Below are 16,765 nucleotides of genomic sequence, written 5' to 3' on the forward strand. Positions count from 1 at the left end.
GAGCAAGAGCGAGATCCCGTCTCTATTATAAATAGAATGAAATTAATTGGCCAACTGATATATATATATATATATAAAATTAGCCGGGCATGGTGGCACATGCCTGTAGTCCCAGCTACTCGGGAGACTGAGGCAGTAGGATCGCTTGAGCCCAGGAGTTTGAGGTTGCTGTGAGCTAGGCTGACACCATGGCACTCACTCTAGCCTGGACAACAAAGCGAGACTCTGTCTCAAAAAAAAAATTATATCATAACCGTGGATTTATTTATCAATTTAATTTCTCTCCCAAGCTATAATTTGGAAAACTGTAAATTTCAAGTTTAACAAGTTGTTAGCAGCTTTCTGGGGCATATTGGCAAAGTCATATAATATCTAAATATTTGAACCTAAACACAAGTAATCTCAGTTTGAGTTGTTAAAAGTAAATATAAATATAGTACATCACAGTCAAATATAGTAGAGTTCACCCATGTGCAATGCTATAAATCAATAGCATGTATTGGAATCACCTGAATGGCTTATTAAAACAGACACGAGAATTTCTGATTCAATAGGTCTGGGATAGGCCCCAAGAATTTTCATTTTTTTTTTTTTTTCCTGAGACAGAGTCTCACTTTGTTGCCCAGGCTAGAGTAAGTGCTATGGCATCAGCCTAGCTCATAGCAACCTCAAACTCCTGGGCTCAAGCGATTCTCCTGCCTCAGCCTCTCAAGTAGCTGGGACTACAGGCATGCGCCACCATACCCGGCTAATTTTTTTCTATATATATTAGTTGGCCAATTAATTTCTTTCTATTTTTAGTAGAGACAGGGTCTTGCTCTAGCTCAGGCTGGTTTCGAACTCCTGACCTTGAGCAATCCGCCCACCTCGGCCTCCCAAATTGCTAGGATTACAGGCGTGAGCCACCGTGCCCGGCCAGAATTTTCATTTCTGACAAGTATCCCAGGTTATGCTGATGCTGATGGGTCCATAATATGAGACCCATTCATAGATAGGTCTGAAGGCTAATAAATAGGCCCGAAGGTAGTTTAACTGTTACTTAAAATCAATGTACACCAATTTATGATTTGGAATGATAAATATCTTTACAATGTTTCCCAAGTATGGCTGCACACTGGGACCATCTGAGGAGACTTTTAAAAACGCTGATGTTTGCATCCTCCCCAAGAGATTCTAATTTAATTGGTCTGGTGTGAGACCTGGGCATTGGGAATTTTAAAAGGTCCCCAGATGACTCTAATGGCAGCCCAAATTGAGAAGCACTACTTCAGAGGGCCTAAGAAAGAAAAGGCTCTTTCTCCATCATCCATTATTCTTCAGGTTTTTTCAATCTACTTTTGTATTTTTTTATTAATTCAGAATATTTAATTTTTTTATTTCAGAATATTATGGGGGTATAAATGTTTTGGTTACATGGACTGCTTTTGTACTGCTTAAGAAAAAGTTATAAGTGTATTTTATATTTTATGAGCTAAAACTAACATTAACAGCATAGACACTTAAATGTCCATCCCACAGGTCGCCAGGGAGCTAGTGATAAAAGGCTTTTGCAATAGTTCTCAGCCCTGGCTGCACATTTTAATCACCTTGAGCAGCTTTTTAAAATACCATGCCCAGGGCTCAGCCCCCAGGTAGTCATTTGGTATTTTGTACTGCTTCCCAAGTTAAGAATTATGGCTTTTAAGATTTAAAGGAATATAGGGGAAACTGATAAAGAGCCAACCAGTTGGAGAACGATAAGGAAAATGTACACCAAAAGAATTCATTCACAAACCAAGCAGAAAGCTTGACATTTCAATAATATAAGGAATAACACTAAAATGACTTATATCCCAGATAAGGATAGTATTTATTGAATACTAACTTTCAAGAGTACAATTCAGATGAGAGAAATTGCAATAATGCAAATGAATACAGATGAATTTCCATAAATAAAATCAGTGATAATAGAAGAAAATAATTTTGGTTTTGTCACAACAAAAATGAACAGTCTCAAATGAAAGTTGCACAGGACACTTCCTAGAACAGTGATTTCCAACTGCAGAGGAAAAGTTCCCCAAGCAGTTTCAGTGTTCTGTCCCAGCCCCCTCCTAACTCACTCAGCTTGAGAATTCCTATCATGGAACCAGGGGACAGAGATCATTCAAAAAAACAAATTTAAAATAGAAAGCAATCTCTGAAAACTAAACAGGTGCTTTGAAGAAAAATCTATCCTGAATGATCTCCTCAAATTCAGGGCTGGGAAAATTGATAACAACTTTTTCTATTTAATTCTTTAAAATAGTAAATATGCCTTAAATCAGTATTGCTGCATTTAGATATTTGAGCTCTATGATCATTATTTATTTGATGTACATTACTAGTATTGATACATTTTCACATTTAAAGACTACATGAGAATTTTATAAGATATACAACCACTCTTACCTGCTTAAGAAAATATAAACAAACATTCCCAGGCTTATTTTTTAAGGCTATAAATTCTACTTGATGGAAAAAATGACGGATAGCAGGTACCTCTCATCAAAAAGAAACCAAAAGTAGGTGTTACATTTCTCTGAAAGCCAGACTCTAATCACACAGAGGCATTTTATTATAAGTTATATGCAAAGCAAATTAGTTCTTCGAGAAAAAAACTGAAATGGATCAATTATTTAAGATATACTAGAACAAAAAAACTGAACAAAGATGATAAAAGTAAAAATGTATTACTCAAGAAAAAACCCTAAAACACTTACGAATTTATTACAATATAAAACTTTAATTTCTCTACAGTCAAAATTTTATTCACAAAGAGTTGTAGGTTGGTGGGCTGTTGAAAGCATATTTGCAAAGGTTAAAAATTAAAAGAATTGCTTTTTTTCTCTGTTCTATTAGTACTTATCTGCAGGATTTTGGAGGTTTTATTTGAAAGAAGGATGTAAAAACTTGAAAGGAGCAGGGAAAGGGAAAGCCAAAAATAAATTATTGGGGACAAACTCAGTAAAACTCAACTTCACTTATGACACATGGGTAGAAAGAGCAAACCAGCCTTCTTCATTTTGTTTCTCAATCTGTTGAACAAAGATACAGAAAGAATTTAGAAGATAATCAAAAACATGAGACCACTCAAGATTTACAGATCATTTAGACCAAGTACATACCACGGTCATCCTGTGCACTGAACAGTACTGGAAATTAAATTGCTACCACCAATGTTTATGCTCTAACAGACATTACCAAATAACCGATTACCTGACCAACAGATTCCCTTGCTGACTTAAGAGTCCTAATTTTTTTATAAAGGGTATATCCAGTGTTTTATACAAATCATAGGTAATTTTAAAAACAATATAGTTATTTGATCTTAATAAATGTTACTAAATTCTAAGAACTAAAGGTAAATTATATAAAATAGCTTACTTTAAAGCCTTTTTAGAATATAAGAAGTAGCAAAGGACAAATCTTACAGTGCTAGGCAATTAGAGTATCTATGCCTATCAATTAATTTGGGCTATATAGGCACCCAGTCTTTGGTCTAATTACTTAAGTTAGTAATAAGAATAGCAAAGATTCTCCCCATATCAGATAGTTGTTGGCTCAAGTCTGCAAATAATGTTTACAATTTTAAGGATACCCTCTCAATTTATTATGACCAAATACTCAAAGGAACTGTATTTTGCCATATAAACAACATAGAAAAATGCCTTCTGTAAAATTTTGGATACACTGTCAAATGCTTAGCTTCTACACATATAAAGCACATGGAGAACACATAACATATTTATTTATCCTTTGTGCCATAACCTGTCTTACGCACTAAGTTATGGCACCCCAGGATAAAGTGACAAGAAAAGTGAATGGCCCAGGGCCCTGGCTATCCCAGACCCCACCCTGTCACAACAAGGACTGAGGGAACCAATATGTCTGTACACCTACAACCCATACAAAGCACACCTGTGTGTCCTGCCACAGTATTTGGGAAACTCTGCCCGATGCCAGTAATTTCCAGTCTTTAAGGACTGTTGAATATCCTATGGAATTTTACCTTATTCCTTAGTTACCATAGAACAAAAGAAGTATATGTCATTTTTTCAAATGAAAGTGAATTAGTACTTTTAAAAAAAATTTTTTATATCAGCCATGTGTGATGGCTCATGCCTGTAATCCCAGCACTTTGGGAGGCTAACGCAGGAGGATTCCTTGAGGCCAGGAGTTTGAGACCAGCCTGGGCAACATAGAGAGAGCCTATCTCTATAAAAATTGTTTTAAAATATTAGCCTAGTATGGTGGCGCATGCCTGTAGTCCCAGCTACTTGGAAGGCTGAGGCAAGAGGATCACCTGAGCCCAGGAGTTTGAAGTTACAGTGAGCTATATGACTGTACCAGTGCACTCCAGCCTGGGCAACAGAGCAAGACCCTATCTCAAAAAACAAACAAACAAACAAAACCCACAAAAAGAACTTTATATCATCTTTAGGATAACAGGAATAATAACTAAGAATGAAAATCACTAAATCAGTCACCTTTCACCCTTGCCAACCTGACCCCTATACACATTTCACAATTACATTGTATCATGTACCTTTGTTCTTGGATTAAGAGGTGTGAATCGCCCACTTCCTGAGGTGGCATTTAATGGAGAATAAGGATTGCTAGTAGCCCCTGAAGATCTATTTATGAGAAATAAAACAAAATGAGAGAATGAGCTATCATTATTAACCTTTGAAAATTATGCAAACAACTGATAATTCTCAATACTGACAAGAGCTTTGGAAATGAATGGCTGACTTAGATCCAAATAAGGTAAATTATTTGTAACATATTTTCACCAACCTAGAAGTTATCTTTTAATTAATAGAATTTATTTTTAGAGCAGTTTTAGGTTTACAAAAGAAGAATGGAAAGTATGGAGTTTCCATATTCCCCCTCACCCCTACCTCCACACATAGTTTCCCTTATTATTAACACCTTGCATTAGTGTGGCAAACTGATGCCCTAATACTGATATATTACTGTAATTAACTGAAGTCCATAGTTCACATTAGGGTTCACTCTTTGTGTTATACATTCTACAGATTTTGACATATGTATAATCACATGTATCTGCCATTACAATATCCTACAGGTAAGTTTTTACCAATAAAGGGAAAAATGGATGTGCAGGAGTGGGAGGAAGGTCAAGGTAGTAGAAGAATAACAAGACCTGGAGCAGCACAGTACAATAGTTAAGGATGCAGACTGGAGACAGAAGGGCCAGGTATGTCCATAGTGTCACCGCTTACCGACCACGTGATTCATCTGGGCAAATCATCCAATTAGCTACATATGCTTCAGTTTCACTTATTATAAAGGAGGAAAATACTTCTGGCCAATTCACGTGCCCTGTCATATATTACCTCCAAATTTTATAATTCGTAAATACTCTATATATCTGTTATTCTACTTTTTTTTAGTAGCTAACCCATACTTTTCTACTTAGTGAGAGCTTATTCTTCACTCTTCTCTTCCCCCGCAAATTCTCTTCCCCAATTACTTTATTTTCTCTTGATGAGTCTGTCTGAACCTAAGTCAGATATTATACACTTCCTTTTTTCACAAAGAGAATAACATTCTTTATTTTTTTTTAACTAAGTAGTCACACCATAACCTTACCTTCTTGTATTTATCCCACTGACAGGAGAGACCGTACTACATTTTGAGCTCTCTGGTGCTTCTGCTGCTGGAATAGATACCTCGATTGTCCTCTTTCCTTCTTCTAAAATATAAACATTAGTTTCATTACCTTTCAATGAAATAAAAATAAAAATTTTGTTTGACTTCTATCTTATTACAAATTGAACATTACAAATTTAGGAGCTCCTTCCATATTTTTATCATTATAGCCCACAGATACACTTGAAAGATTTTTTAAAAAATGAACTGTGAGACAAGAAACTTTAGTTACTAGTGGCAATTCAGTGGCATGCCAGTTCATAGAGAGCCAGAATCTTCAGACAAGTGGGATCATGTCAGATCTGGAAGTGAAAAATAGAAACTAAGAGCTAGCCCCAAAGAACTTTAGAACTTTGTCAAAAACAGCTTAAAGTTTTCAAAAAAAAGGAAAAAGAAAATTTTTGAAGTCGTTCAGTAAAACTTTAAATTGTTAAAATCTAGTACACCATGACTGTTGCTGAAGACATTAAAGCAGGAGAGGAAAGCTGGCTGACAGAGCTCCAAATGGCCAATAGCCAGTATAATTACGTATATTTTCCATATTTCAGAAGCAGGTAATTAATCAACACATATTTACTAAACTTTTTTTTTTTTTTTTTGAGACAGAGTCTCACTTTGTTGCCCAGGCTAGAGTGAGTGCCGTGGCTTCAGCCTAGCTCACAGCAACCTCAAACTCCTGGGCTCAAGCGATCCTACTGCCTCTGCCTTCCGACTAGCTGGGACTACAGGCATGGGCCACCATACCCGGCTGATTTTTTTTTTTTCTATATATATTAGTTGGCCAATTAATTTCTTTCTATTTATAGTAGAGACGGGGTCTCGCTCTTGCTCAGGCTGGTTTCGAACTCCTGACCTCGAGCAATCCACCCACCTCGGCCTCCCAGAGTGCTAGGATTACAGGCGTGAGCCACCGCGCCCGGCCTTTACTAAACATTTACTAATAAAAGACTTTATGTCCAACCCAGGTAGTTTCACAGAGGCTCCTGTGAATCACTCCTTAAAAATAGTGATTTCCAGGCTTTACAAGGTAATAACACCCTATTTAGTTTTATAAAATATTCCTCAGTAACCCTAGAAAACAAGAGGTTTTTCATGACATATGGGTTATTTTTATTTTTATCATTATAGCCTATGGAACTTCCTGTAAAACCAACGAGTAAGATGTGCAACATTTGGGGGATGGACATGCTTAAAGCTCTTACTCGAGCGGAGCGGGAGGGGGCAAGGGCAATATATGTAACCTTAACTCTTGTACCCCCATAATACGCTAAAATAAAATTTAAAAATTTAAAAAAAAACCCAAGAATTTCACTTATAAAAAGAATACCTTAGTGATATAACCACTGGAAGGGAAAGAACACTATTGCAAATCCACAATTTGCTTGGGAACTTCAGATAAATCACTTAATCTCTTTGTGCCTCACTTTATTTATTTATCAAATACGTATATTATCAGCCTTGAGGGTCTTAATTCAATTTCTGGCTAAAAAGCAACTTGATAATATACTTTGTTTCATCAGTATCTTTTTGAATGTGGATTCCATGACAACTAATTTTCAGTTACTATTCTATTATATAGAATCCCCTTGCTAGGCATAGTGGCTCACACCTATAATCCCAGCACTTTGGGAGGCTGAGGCAGGAGGATTGCTTGAGGGCAAGAATTCAAGACCAGACTGGGCAACATAGTGAGACCCTATCTCTACAAAAAATAAAAAATAAAAAAAAATGGAATCCCTGTAGCTTTTGACATTCCTGAATGTACAAAAGAATAGAAAATGTAATTAACAAACGAAAATGTTTTAACGGTTTTAACAGAATAACATAAATTGTTCCTGATGAAATTCTTGAATATCATTCTGATGCTTATATTTTACAATCAGCTGCAGCATATGTCCTAAGTGAATCATATACTGTAATGAATCCCATTTAGAGGTAGGGCAACTTAGGAATTCAGACACCAAAGATTAACTAGGGACCGTGGGATGGAAAGAATCAGAAGACCTGCCTTACAGTCTAATTTCTGTCACTTATTCTGTGACTTAGGCCTATTTCTTCCTGTGACAAATGGAAGAAGGCACTGAAATACATGCTCTGAGATTTCTTTCAGCTAAATATGAACTTGCAAAATTGAGAAAGTAAAAATCTTCATATTTTTAGCTTTTAAATCATGACTTTGTGACCAACCAGTCCATGCTCTGAGAGGTGACTGAATAGGTGACACTGGTGGAGAAAGACTCAAACCAACAAGTTTCTGCTGCTCTATCAACTGCAGTAGTTTTCCACGAGCCTCCATGCTCTGCCGATTCAATTCTGCAATCCGTTCCTCCATACTACTTGTCGGTAGAGACTGTGCTGCTGGAAAAGTCTTTGGGGGGAAAAGGGATAAAAATTCAATACTGAAAAAAACTCCACACAATTTTGACTTTTCTACTAAGTGCCAGCAAGTTAGCATTCATAGCCCTTGCTATATACAAATGTGCAGAATTTACAAGCAATAGAATTTAAACATCATTTAACTGAAAAATTAGGGCTCAAGTAAAAGGATACCAATCCTTCTACTGGTGCTACATAAGACGTCTAGTCCCTTTGTCTCAGCACACAGTCTATGGAACAAAGCTTTCCTGTATCTCTTAGTGTTGCTAAGCTGCACAAAAGATCACACAAGCAAAAGGACTACTCCTAGTGATCTGGTCTTTAAGTAAATGCCATATAACTATTGATGACACATCAGGGGGTTGACAGATTACAAAAGAGGATCTGCTATACTTGAAACAGATGCTTCTAAAATGATAATCTTTAAACATGTACCATGAGTTATTTGGCAAAGATTCTGGGAATGTTGTTACTTCTCATCATGTGGCAGCCTCTCCAGGCCACTTTTAGCCTAAGATATCTGATTCAACAATAGGTGGTGACTGGAAAGGAACATGAGAGGTAGAGTACAAAATAGCCACCCAAGGAATGCAAGTTTAATGTGAAAATTCCTAAAGGAAATGTACTTATGTCATTCCTAATTATTTCATTTAGTTAAATATGTCCCTTTGGGAAAAAAACAATCTCTAGTAGAAATTACTTATTTATAGGTAAAAAAAAAAAGAAATTACTTATTTATAGGTAAAAAAAAGTAAAACTATGAATTAAAGATTATTTTGTATTTCCAATTAAAACAAAAGAGTGTGATAAGGACAGCAATATTACACTGTCCTTTCTAGTAGGTTAACCATAGGAGAAACTGTATGCCTGGTGAGGGGGTGGGAGAGTAGGGAAAGTAAGGTTATGGGAACTCTTTCTAGTTTCTGCTCATTTTCTCTGTAAACCTAAAGCTGCTCTAAAAATAAAGTCTGTTAATGAAAAAAAAACTCATTATATATAATAAAATACCAAAACTAGTAAGTGAATGTTGAAAGTTTGATAAGGAATATTTATATAGTTTTAAAATATTTAAATGTAGTTATTAATTTAAAAAGAAAAATCATAACTTTATAGTCAAACAAAAAGAATACCACCTTATTACTAATAAGAAAACTGATATCATGTGCTTCCTAATGTGATGCACAGAGAAGGATATATCACCACATGTAGTAATCCTGACAACATTGTCTAATCCAAATTGAATCCTATGAGCTGCAGACAAATCGAACTGAAGGACACTCTATAGAAAAGAAGCACTATACTCTTCAAAAATGTCAATGTCATGAAAGATAAAGGAAAGTGGAGGAACAATTCCAGATTAAAGGAGATAAAAGAGACATGAAAACTATATGTAATGTGTGATCCTGTACATTATTGGTAAAACAATGAAATTGGAACAAGGTCTGTAAATTAAATAATATTGTATCAATTTTAAATTTTTTGTTTTGACAATTATACTATAGTTTAGTAGATCATTGTTTTTCCTTTTAGGTAAGGGGTAAAGGGAAATTACATCTATAACTTATTCTCAAAATCTTGAGAAAAAGATGGTATAATAAAGCAAAATATTAACCACTCTAAAAAAACCTGCAAACATTTAAATGCCTCCCAATGACTCAAAATTGAGGCAGTCTGTATTTACTTACATACACCTGTACCAATGGCTGCTGCCTACTAGCAATACTCCTTTCTGGCTCCTCTTCTGTCAATCCCTTCTGACTACTACTTCTGTGTTTCAATATCCATATTGTCCTTATTCCTCATGACCCAGAGCTTGCAGGGATGGCCCTTATTCCCAACTCACCCTAACCTTTCTCACTAAAGCTCTCAATCCACTGCTGTTAAAGCCCTTATGGACTCAGATGCCTCATCCATGGTGAAGCTTCCCACTGCTAAAACACTGTACAGTCGCCTATCAGAACCCTGACAGGAGCTACCTTGGCTAAAGAAGGGTTAAAAGGAAGTATCTTCCATCATTGAGACCAGCATGAGGAGGTATGTTATAAACATTGCCCAGTTGGAACTTAGAATTCCTTATCTCTCCCACAAACAATGAAATGAAGGTTTAAGTTCCCAGGCTAGCTCACAAAGTTTACTTAACTTACAAAACTCTAGCACTATAAAATGCAGAGCTTTGCTACTCAAAATGTGATCTTTAGACCAGTAGCACTGGCATCATTTTGAGAACTTATTAGAAATGTATAAGTTCTACCCCAGACCTATTTAATCAGAAACCACATTTTAGCAATATCCCCAGATAATTGATACAAACATTAAAAGTCTGACTTTAATAATCCTTTAAAACATCATTTCTTTACAAAAACACAGTCTGTGTCCTAAAAAATCAACTTCTTATGAGTTAAGGGCCAATATTCCTTTATGAGCCACTTTAAGAGTAAAAATACTTTCAATTAAAATGTAGCTGTGTGGCAAACTTTTAAGTTTTATTAATTCTACATCTTATACTTAAAACTTAATTCCTAGCTTAATCTCAGCTTTCCTACACATTTTGTCCTATTTTCCTTATTTATGTATTTTTTAATGTTGTCTTCTTTTATTGTATGTGCAATACAGACTGATAAATAACTTAAACCCATTGTGTGATAAGAACAGGCCAAAGCATAAACCATCTAGTAGCAGCCTCAAAGCTACTTAGGGTCACTTCTGAAAAGATTCTTATGATGCCCAAGTTTAAACCGTACCTAAATTCCTGTATGTCCCTAGCCAATCCTTAAATGGTACTCACAGCAGTCATGTCACTTGTGCTTTCCTGTTTGTTCGGCTCCCGGAGTCCATCGCCTTGCTCTCCCCCAGGCCCAATAATATTATTCAGATGTGCCTTGATAGCTGAATTCTGCAGTGTCAATTCAGCAATTCGTGCCATTATGTCCTTTCTTAATGCCTCATTTGTTCTAAGCTGCTGCCCATCTCCCAGTACTGGAGGCTCTTCTGAGAACACAGGGTTTCTCGATTGCTGAGTGCTGGAATGGGAATTGCAGAGGGGCTGTGAGAGGTTAACAACAGGAGCCTCAGTTTTGGGAGCCTCCAAATCTTCTCCCATGTGAGAGACCCTCCACCTCTGAGTGAAAAGACGACTCTCTTCACTTGAACTCTGAATGTCTGTAACAATAGGTAAGGTCTTCTTTTCCCAATTTTGTTCCTTCTCAATTATTTCCACAGTTGGAGGAATTCGTGGCGCAGGACGAGTTTGAACAGTTCTCCTCAATACTGTAGATAAGAATTAAAAAGTAATAAACATGTATTATTTTCCCATAGATTGGCACTATAATAATCTCATTAGCCCTTCACGGTAGTAGAGAAGTATTTCAATAGAAGGGTTTGGCTTCTGAATGCCTAAATGATTTTCAGCAGGGAATATGCCAACAGTGCCACTCCTAACAATCAAGTATAGAGATTTTTTATATTCTTTAAAGTATTTATTGGTATCCTGGTGAAAAAACTATCTGCCAAGGTGACATTTTAACACATATATTAACTCATATCTGGGAATCTTGGGGGGATGAGGAAGAGAGTGTTGGTGCCTAATTTAAACTGAGGATGGCCAGGAAAGGCCTCTGTGAGGAAGTAAAATTTTAATGAAGAGAGAATTGGGAAAATATGTGATTAGAGAGGTGTGCAGTGGCCATTTCTGGCAGAGCCTTTTAGACTATGTTAGGAATTTTACAATTTAATCTAAGAGCACTGGAAACCTAGAGAAAGTCTAGCAATGATTCAAGTTACATTTCTTAGATGCTGTGGAGATAGCAGAAATGAAATTAGGAAATCCAGGAAGAAATTGTGGTAGTCTAGAAAAAAGACGATGCTGGCTTTGAGTAAGGTATGTTGGCATTAGAGATAGAAGTAAATAAATTTGAGAAAAATTTTGGCAATAGAACTGAGAGTGATGAACTGGAAGAGGGGAGCGAGGGAAACACACAGAGCAAGATGGCATTTACCTTGAGTGGATAGTGATGCCATTTACTGAGATGTTGAAAACAAGGACAGACTTCGGGGAAGGAAAGTTATCAAGAGTTCGGTTTTAAACATGCTAAGTTTAAGATACCTTATGATTCATCCATGTATCCATCTGGTTGGATGGATACATAGGTTGAAAACTTGAGGGAGACATCTGGGCTATGATACAAAACTAAAAGTCACTGGCATGTAGAAGGTATTGGAAGCCATGAGAATGAGTCAGATTATCTAGAGAGAAAGAACAGAGTGAGAAAAGAAACCATTACCAAGACATGAAGATCTGAACATTTAGGGTCAGGTAAAAAGAGGGAAAAACAGTTAAGCAGACTGAATTGGAGCAGCCGGAAAAATAAGAAAAATATTACACAAATGTGGTATCAAGGAAACAGAAAAAAAGTAGCTAACGGTGCATAAAACTACCATAAGATCTAGAATTATAAGGACAAAAAAGTGTACACTGGACTTAGTAACACAGAGGGCACTGGAACCCTTTGCAAGAGTGGTTTAGGTGGAATGACCTAACTGGGAATGAATTGTGAGGAGGGATGCTTCTAGTTGAAGACTACAGACTAAGCACACATTTATTTCACCTTCTGTCATTGACAGCAAGGAAGTATAAGAGTAAATAAATCCATAATCAGTAAACAGAATGCACTGGGAATAGAATCATTAGCAAATAAAATATTCCAACAAATTTCCAGAAGACTGAGAGTAGACGGGAAGAATGTAAAAGAATGAACCCATCGTCCAGAATATGTATATATGATTAATACATGGAAACAAGTGAAAACTAGTCTTTCGGGGGAACCTGAAAAGGCTGCAGCCACAAAGCTGGCGTATAGTTATAGAGGAAGAAATTAAGAAGCAGGACTGAAACCTGGGGAATTGCTTGAAAGTTTGTCTACTATACAGTTATGCCAGTTAAGCTGTATTGCTCACCACTTCCCTGACTCATCCTTCTAAGCAAAAATTCAGGGATGTGGACAGAAAATGTGGTAGCCCCAACTGAATGGCTGGATCTGACTTGTACACTCTAAAGCCTAGTTAAAATATCATGTCTGTGTATACAAAGTAACTATGTAAGGGAAAGCCTATTGAGAAAACAGACCTAGACCTATCTAAAACACAGAAGAGAAAACTTAAACCAGATACCTATAATATTCAACTTAGTTATTCTTAAATATAAATGGATAATACAGGATCACCAAACATATGAGGAAAATCAGCAGCACAAAAGAAAAAAAGGCAAGACAGGTAAACAGAACTGACCAAAAAGAAAGGAAAGGAAATTCAAGTACAGAAGAAAATGGAATAAAATTCTAACTGGTAACCCCAGAAGAGAGTTTCTGGAAAACATTGCATTCATTATAAGTGTCAATGGAAAAGGGACAATCAGACAATGAGAACAGGCTCTTGCTTGGAAATTAAAAATATAATTGATGGAATTTTTTAAAATCCAAAAGACAGACTTGAATATAAAGTAAAAAAAATCTTCCAGAATATTAAGAAAGAACCTATAAGGCTAAATACATGAGAAAATACTCCTGAAAGTCAACATATAATTTCCCCAAACTCAAGAAAGCCACATGTCTTCACACTGAAAGGTCTCCCTTTCAGTAGAGACACTGAAAGGTGCCTTACCGTGCAACAAGGGAAAAAACATATTTGGATACACATTGTACAATTTCAGCATAAAAACAAAGGGATCCTAAAAGCTTTCACAGAGAAAAAATACAAAGAAATAAAAGTTAGATATAATATCAGATATCTCAATAGAACACTGGATACTAGAAATCAATGGAACAGTATCTTTAATTTATCAGGAAAAAGGAACCTAGAACTCTTGACCTAGAACTGTTTAGCCACATTATCAATCAAATGTAAAGGAAAAATAAAAACACTTCCAGGTTTTCAAGAACTCAAAGTTTACCCTTTCTGATTATTTCTTTCAGAAAATTGAGAAAGAAAACCAAAAAAGAGGAAGAAATGAAATCCAGGAAACAGCTGATCCAACCCAAGATCAGATACCAAGTTCCAGCTTGAGAGCTATGTGGAAGGCCCGGGGAGCAGTCGAGGCTGCAGCAGGTCTGAAGGGATTCAGGAAGGTGTCCCTGGGATGAAAGCAGGTTCCACACTATAGGAAGTAGGACTAAAGGACTTGAAGATATGGTGAAAGCACATTATTCTTTTGTCAGGAAGAGAGTAAAAGCAATTTGAAAGTCCAGGCAAGGCAAAACCTCAATAGGAAAGTCACAATATAACTACAGAGCAAACTAAAGGATTCTAAGCAACTAATAAAATAAGAATTCATCTTGATCTTCATAATAAGAATTTTCTCTTTTGTTGGCACAAGGATTGGCAGTAACAACTCAGAAAGAAAATATAATATTTATTTATTTGTATTCACTTTTCAGTATCCATATACACAAGACACAGAAACATAACTGTGGTGAAGAATGTTAATGCAATCAAATTTAATAATGTGAAAGAAAAGGTATCGCTGACTGAAGATGGAAGGTAGAAAACAGCAGACAAAGAAGGAAGTCAAGAGGAGTTCATACTCTCACACAGTGGAAATCAAAAGATACTGACTAAAGTTAATGAAGAAGAAATAGAAAGTATTTAAAGTCATAAAGATGAGCAATAGAAAAATTAAAAATAAAAATACAATTACCCCAAATTAGAAAAAGGAGGGAGGTGTTGATGTGAATTATACCCTCTTCTTTCTAAGGGACAGAATCTGTAATTATTGTGTAAATTTGATATCTCCAAGAAAAGAAATGCAAAAATATTTTATATTGATTATGAAGACAACTACCAGATAAACAAAAATCAAATTGGGATAAAAATGATTTCCTTGGCCAGGCATGGTGGCTCACGCCTGTAATCCTAACACCCTGGGAGGTCAAGGCGGGTGGATCGCTCAAGGTCAGGAGTTTGAAACCAGCCTGAGCAAGAGCGAGACCCCATCTCTACTAAAAATAAAAACAAATTAATTGGCCAACTAAAAATATATAGAAAAAATTAGCCAGGCATGGTAGCGCATGCCTGTAGTCCCAGCTACTCGGGAGGCTGAGGCAGAAGGACTGCAGAGCCCAGGAGTTTGAGGTTTCTGTGAGCTAGGCTGACGCCACAGCACTCTAGCCTGGGCAACAGAGTGAGACTCTACCTCAAAAAAAAAAAAAAAAATGATTGCCTTGGTGATAGGCCTAGAGGTGGGCAAGCAGGAGACCCTTGTGGGTGCTGTGCAAGTTGTCAGAATCGAAATAAGAGTCACTTTTGTCAAACCTTAGCAATGAAACCTGAGAAGACCATGAAGGAAGGTTTCTCATGTACATGTGCCTGATAACAATTACCTCAAAAGACTGTAAAAACCACAACCTTGCACACAAGGGCCACCATAACCTTACAGAAAAAATTCTGTGAGGACATCTGCCCAGCATTTCCCTATCCAATCTTAGACTGATGCTACCCTTGTGAATTCAGAATTGAAATTATATTTCCTTAATCTAGCCAGAGTTAATAACGCTCTCCAGCCCCCTGAAGAGGAAACACTTAATCATAGAATTATAGAGCTAGAAGGAACATTGAAAATAAAGAAAATCCTCTCATTTTAGAAATAGAAAAACTGAGGTCCAGAAAAAGTAAGTATCTGATCCTCAAGCCTCACAGCTAGTCACTGATAGATGGGCCAAGACGCCAGCACTTCTAACTCAGCCTGGCACTGTCACCACTGCACCACACTGATCTGACAGATGCTACATTCACCTTATAATTACCAAAACAAATTTTTTAACAGCAAGGATTTGTCATTTTCTTTAACCTCTATTGCCTCTTCATGTCCTCTATTGGAAACATACATCAAAGTACCGAAAAATCTGACAAAATTCGTATTTCCCAATGACAATAAAAGTTATTTTTCTGTTCCCCTATATAAGAATATAAAAGTCTTTTTAAAGAAATAAAAATTCAGACAAATCAAGGTGGAATAATATTTTTCAAAACACTTTGGAGAAGAGTGTAAGACATGGGTCTTAACTTAATTTTGACTGAAGAACTCTTTAAAAATGAAATGAAAGCTATAGCTCTAGAAGAAAATGCACGTATAGACAAATAAATTTGATTTTCCCAACAATGAAGCAGTCCATGGAACTTCTGAAGACCATTCATGAACCCCAAGTTAAGAAACTTTGAGCTAAGGATTAATAATACATTTTTAACATTTTTATTCAAAACTCTACATATGGCTACAAAAGTAACTCTGAAGCTATTTTTAATTGTCCATCAACTTTCATTATACAATTTCTCAACTGATTGAGGAACTGAAAACTTTTAATGAGAAAGAGGTTAATATGATGTGACTTACAAAATCCTTAAAGTCACAGTTCTTCCTCCCTTTCCTTGGTCCAACTTTCATTATTCTCTGGAATATAATCTTTTGTTTCTTACTCTTCATATGCTCCTGGACCATAGGGACAAAGGGAATTACCCTTAGTCTGTATCTTAATGCTAAGAACTATGATCTTTTGATCTGAATTTAATTTACAATAGTTAATGGAACAGATATATTATACAATGAAATTAATTCAATGTCACAATTCACCATAGGTATAACACACGTAGTATAAACCACCCTGAAAATTCCTCCTTCAGCTTAAAGGCTATGGGCAGTAATCAGAGT

General features: G+C 36.2%; 1 protein-coding gene across 4 annotated transcripts in view; it reads right to left on the reverse strand.

Moving 5' to 3' along the window:
• Nucleotides 1-868: 868 nt before the first annotated feature.
• The window catches only part of SPICE1 (spindle and centriole associated protein 1), a 58,530-nt gene continuing 42,633 nt past the window's right edge, over nt 869-16,765 (reverse strand). For 3 of the 4 annotated variants that reach the window (XM_076001450.1, XM_076001454.1, XM_012787517.2), the window contains exons 14-18: nt 10,856-11,337; nt 7,882-8,062; nt 5,635-5,737; nt 4,565-4,652; nt 871-3,053 (exon numbers count right to left, since the gene is read on the reverse strand). In XM_076001450.1, coding sequence (XP_075857565.1) covers nt 3,000-3,053; nt 4,565-4,652; nt 5,635-5,737; nt 7,882-8,062; nt 10,856-11,337 — 908 coding nt within the window. In that variant the 3' untranslated portion in view covers nt 871-2,999. Of the gene's footprint in view, nt 3,054-4,564; nt 4,653-5,634; nt 5,738-7,881; nt 8,063-10,855; nt 11,338-16,765 lie in introns of all 4 variants that reach the window. The other variant, XM_076001464.1, reaches the window with a different exon arrangement.

This window comes from Microcebus murinus, chromosome 1, assembly GCF_040939455.1.
Source record: "Microcebus murinus isolate Inina chromosome 1, M.murinus_Inina_mat1.0, whole genome shotgun sequence".
Lineage (NCBI taxonomy): Eukaryota > Metazoa > Chordata > Mammalia > Primates > Cheirogaleidae > Microcebus > Microcebus murinus.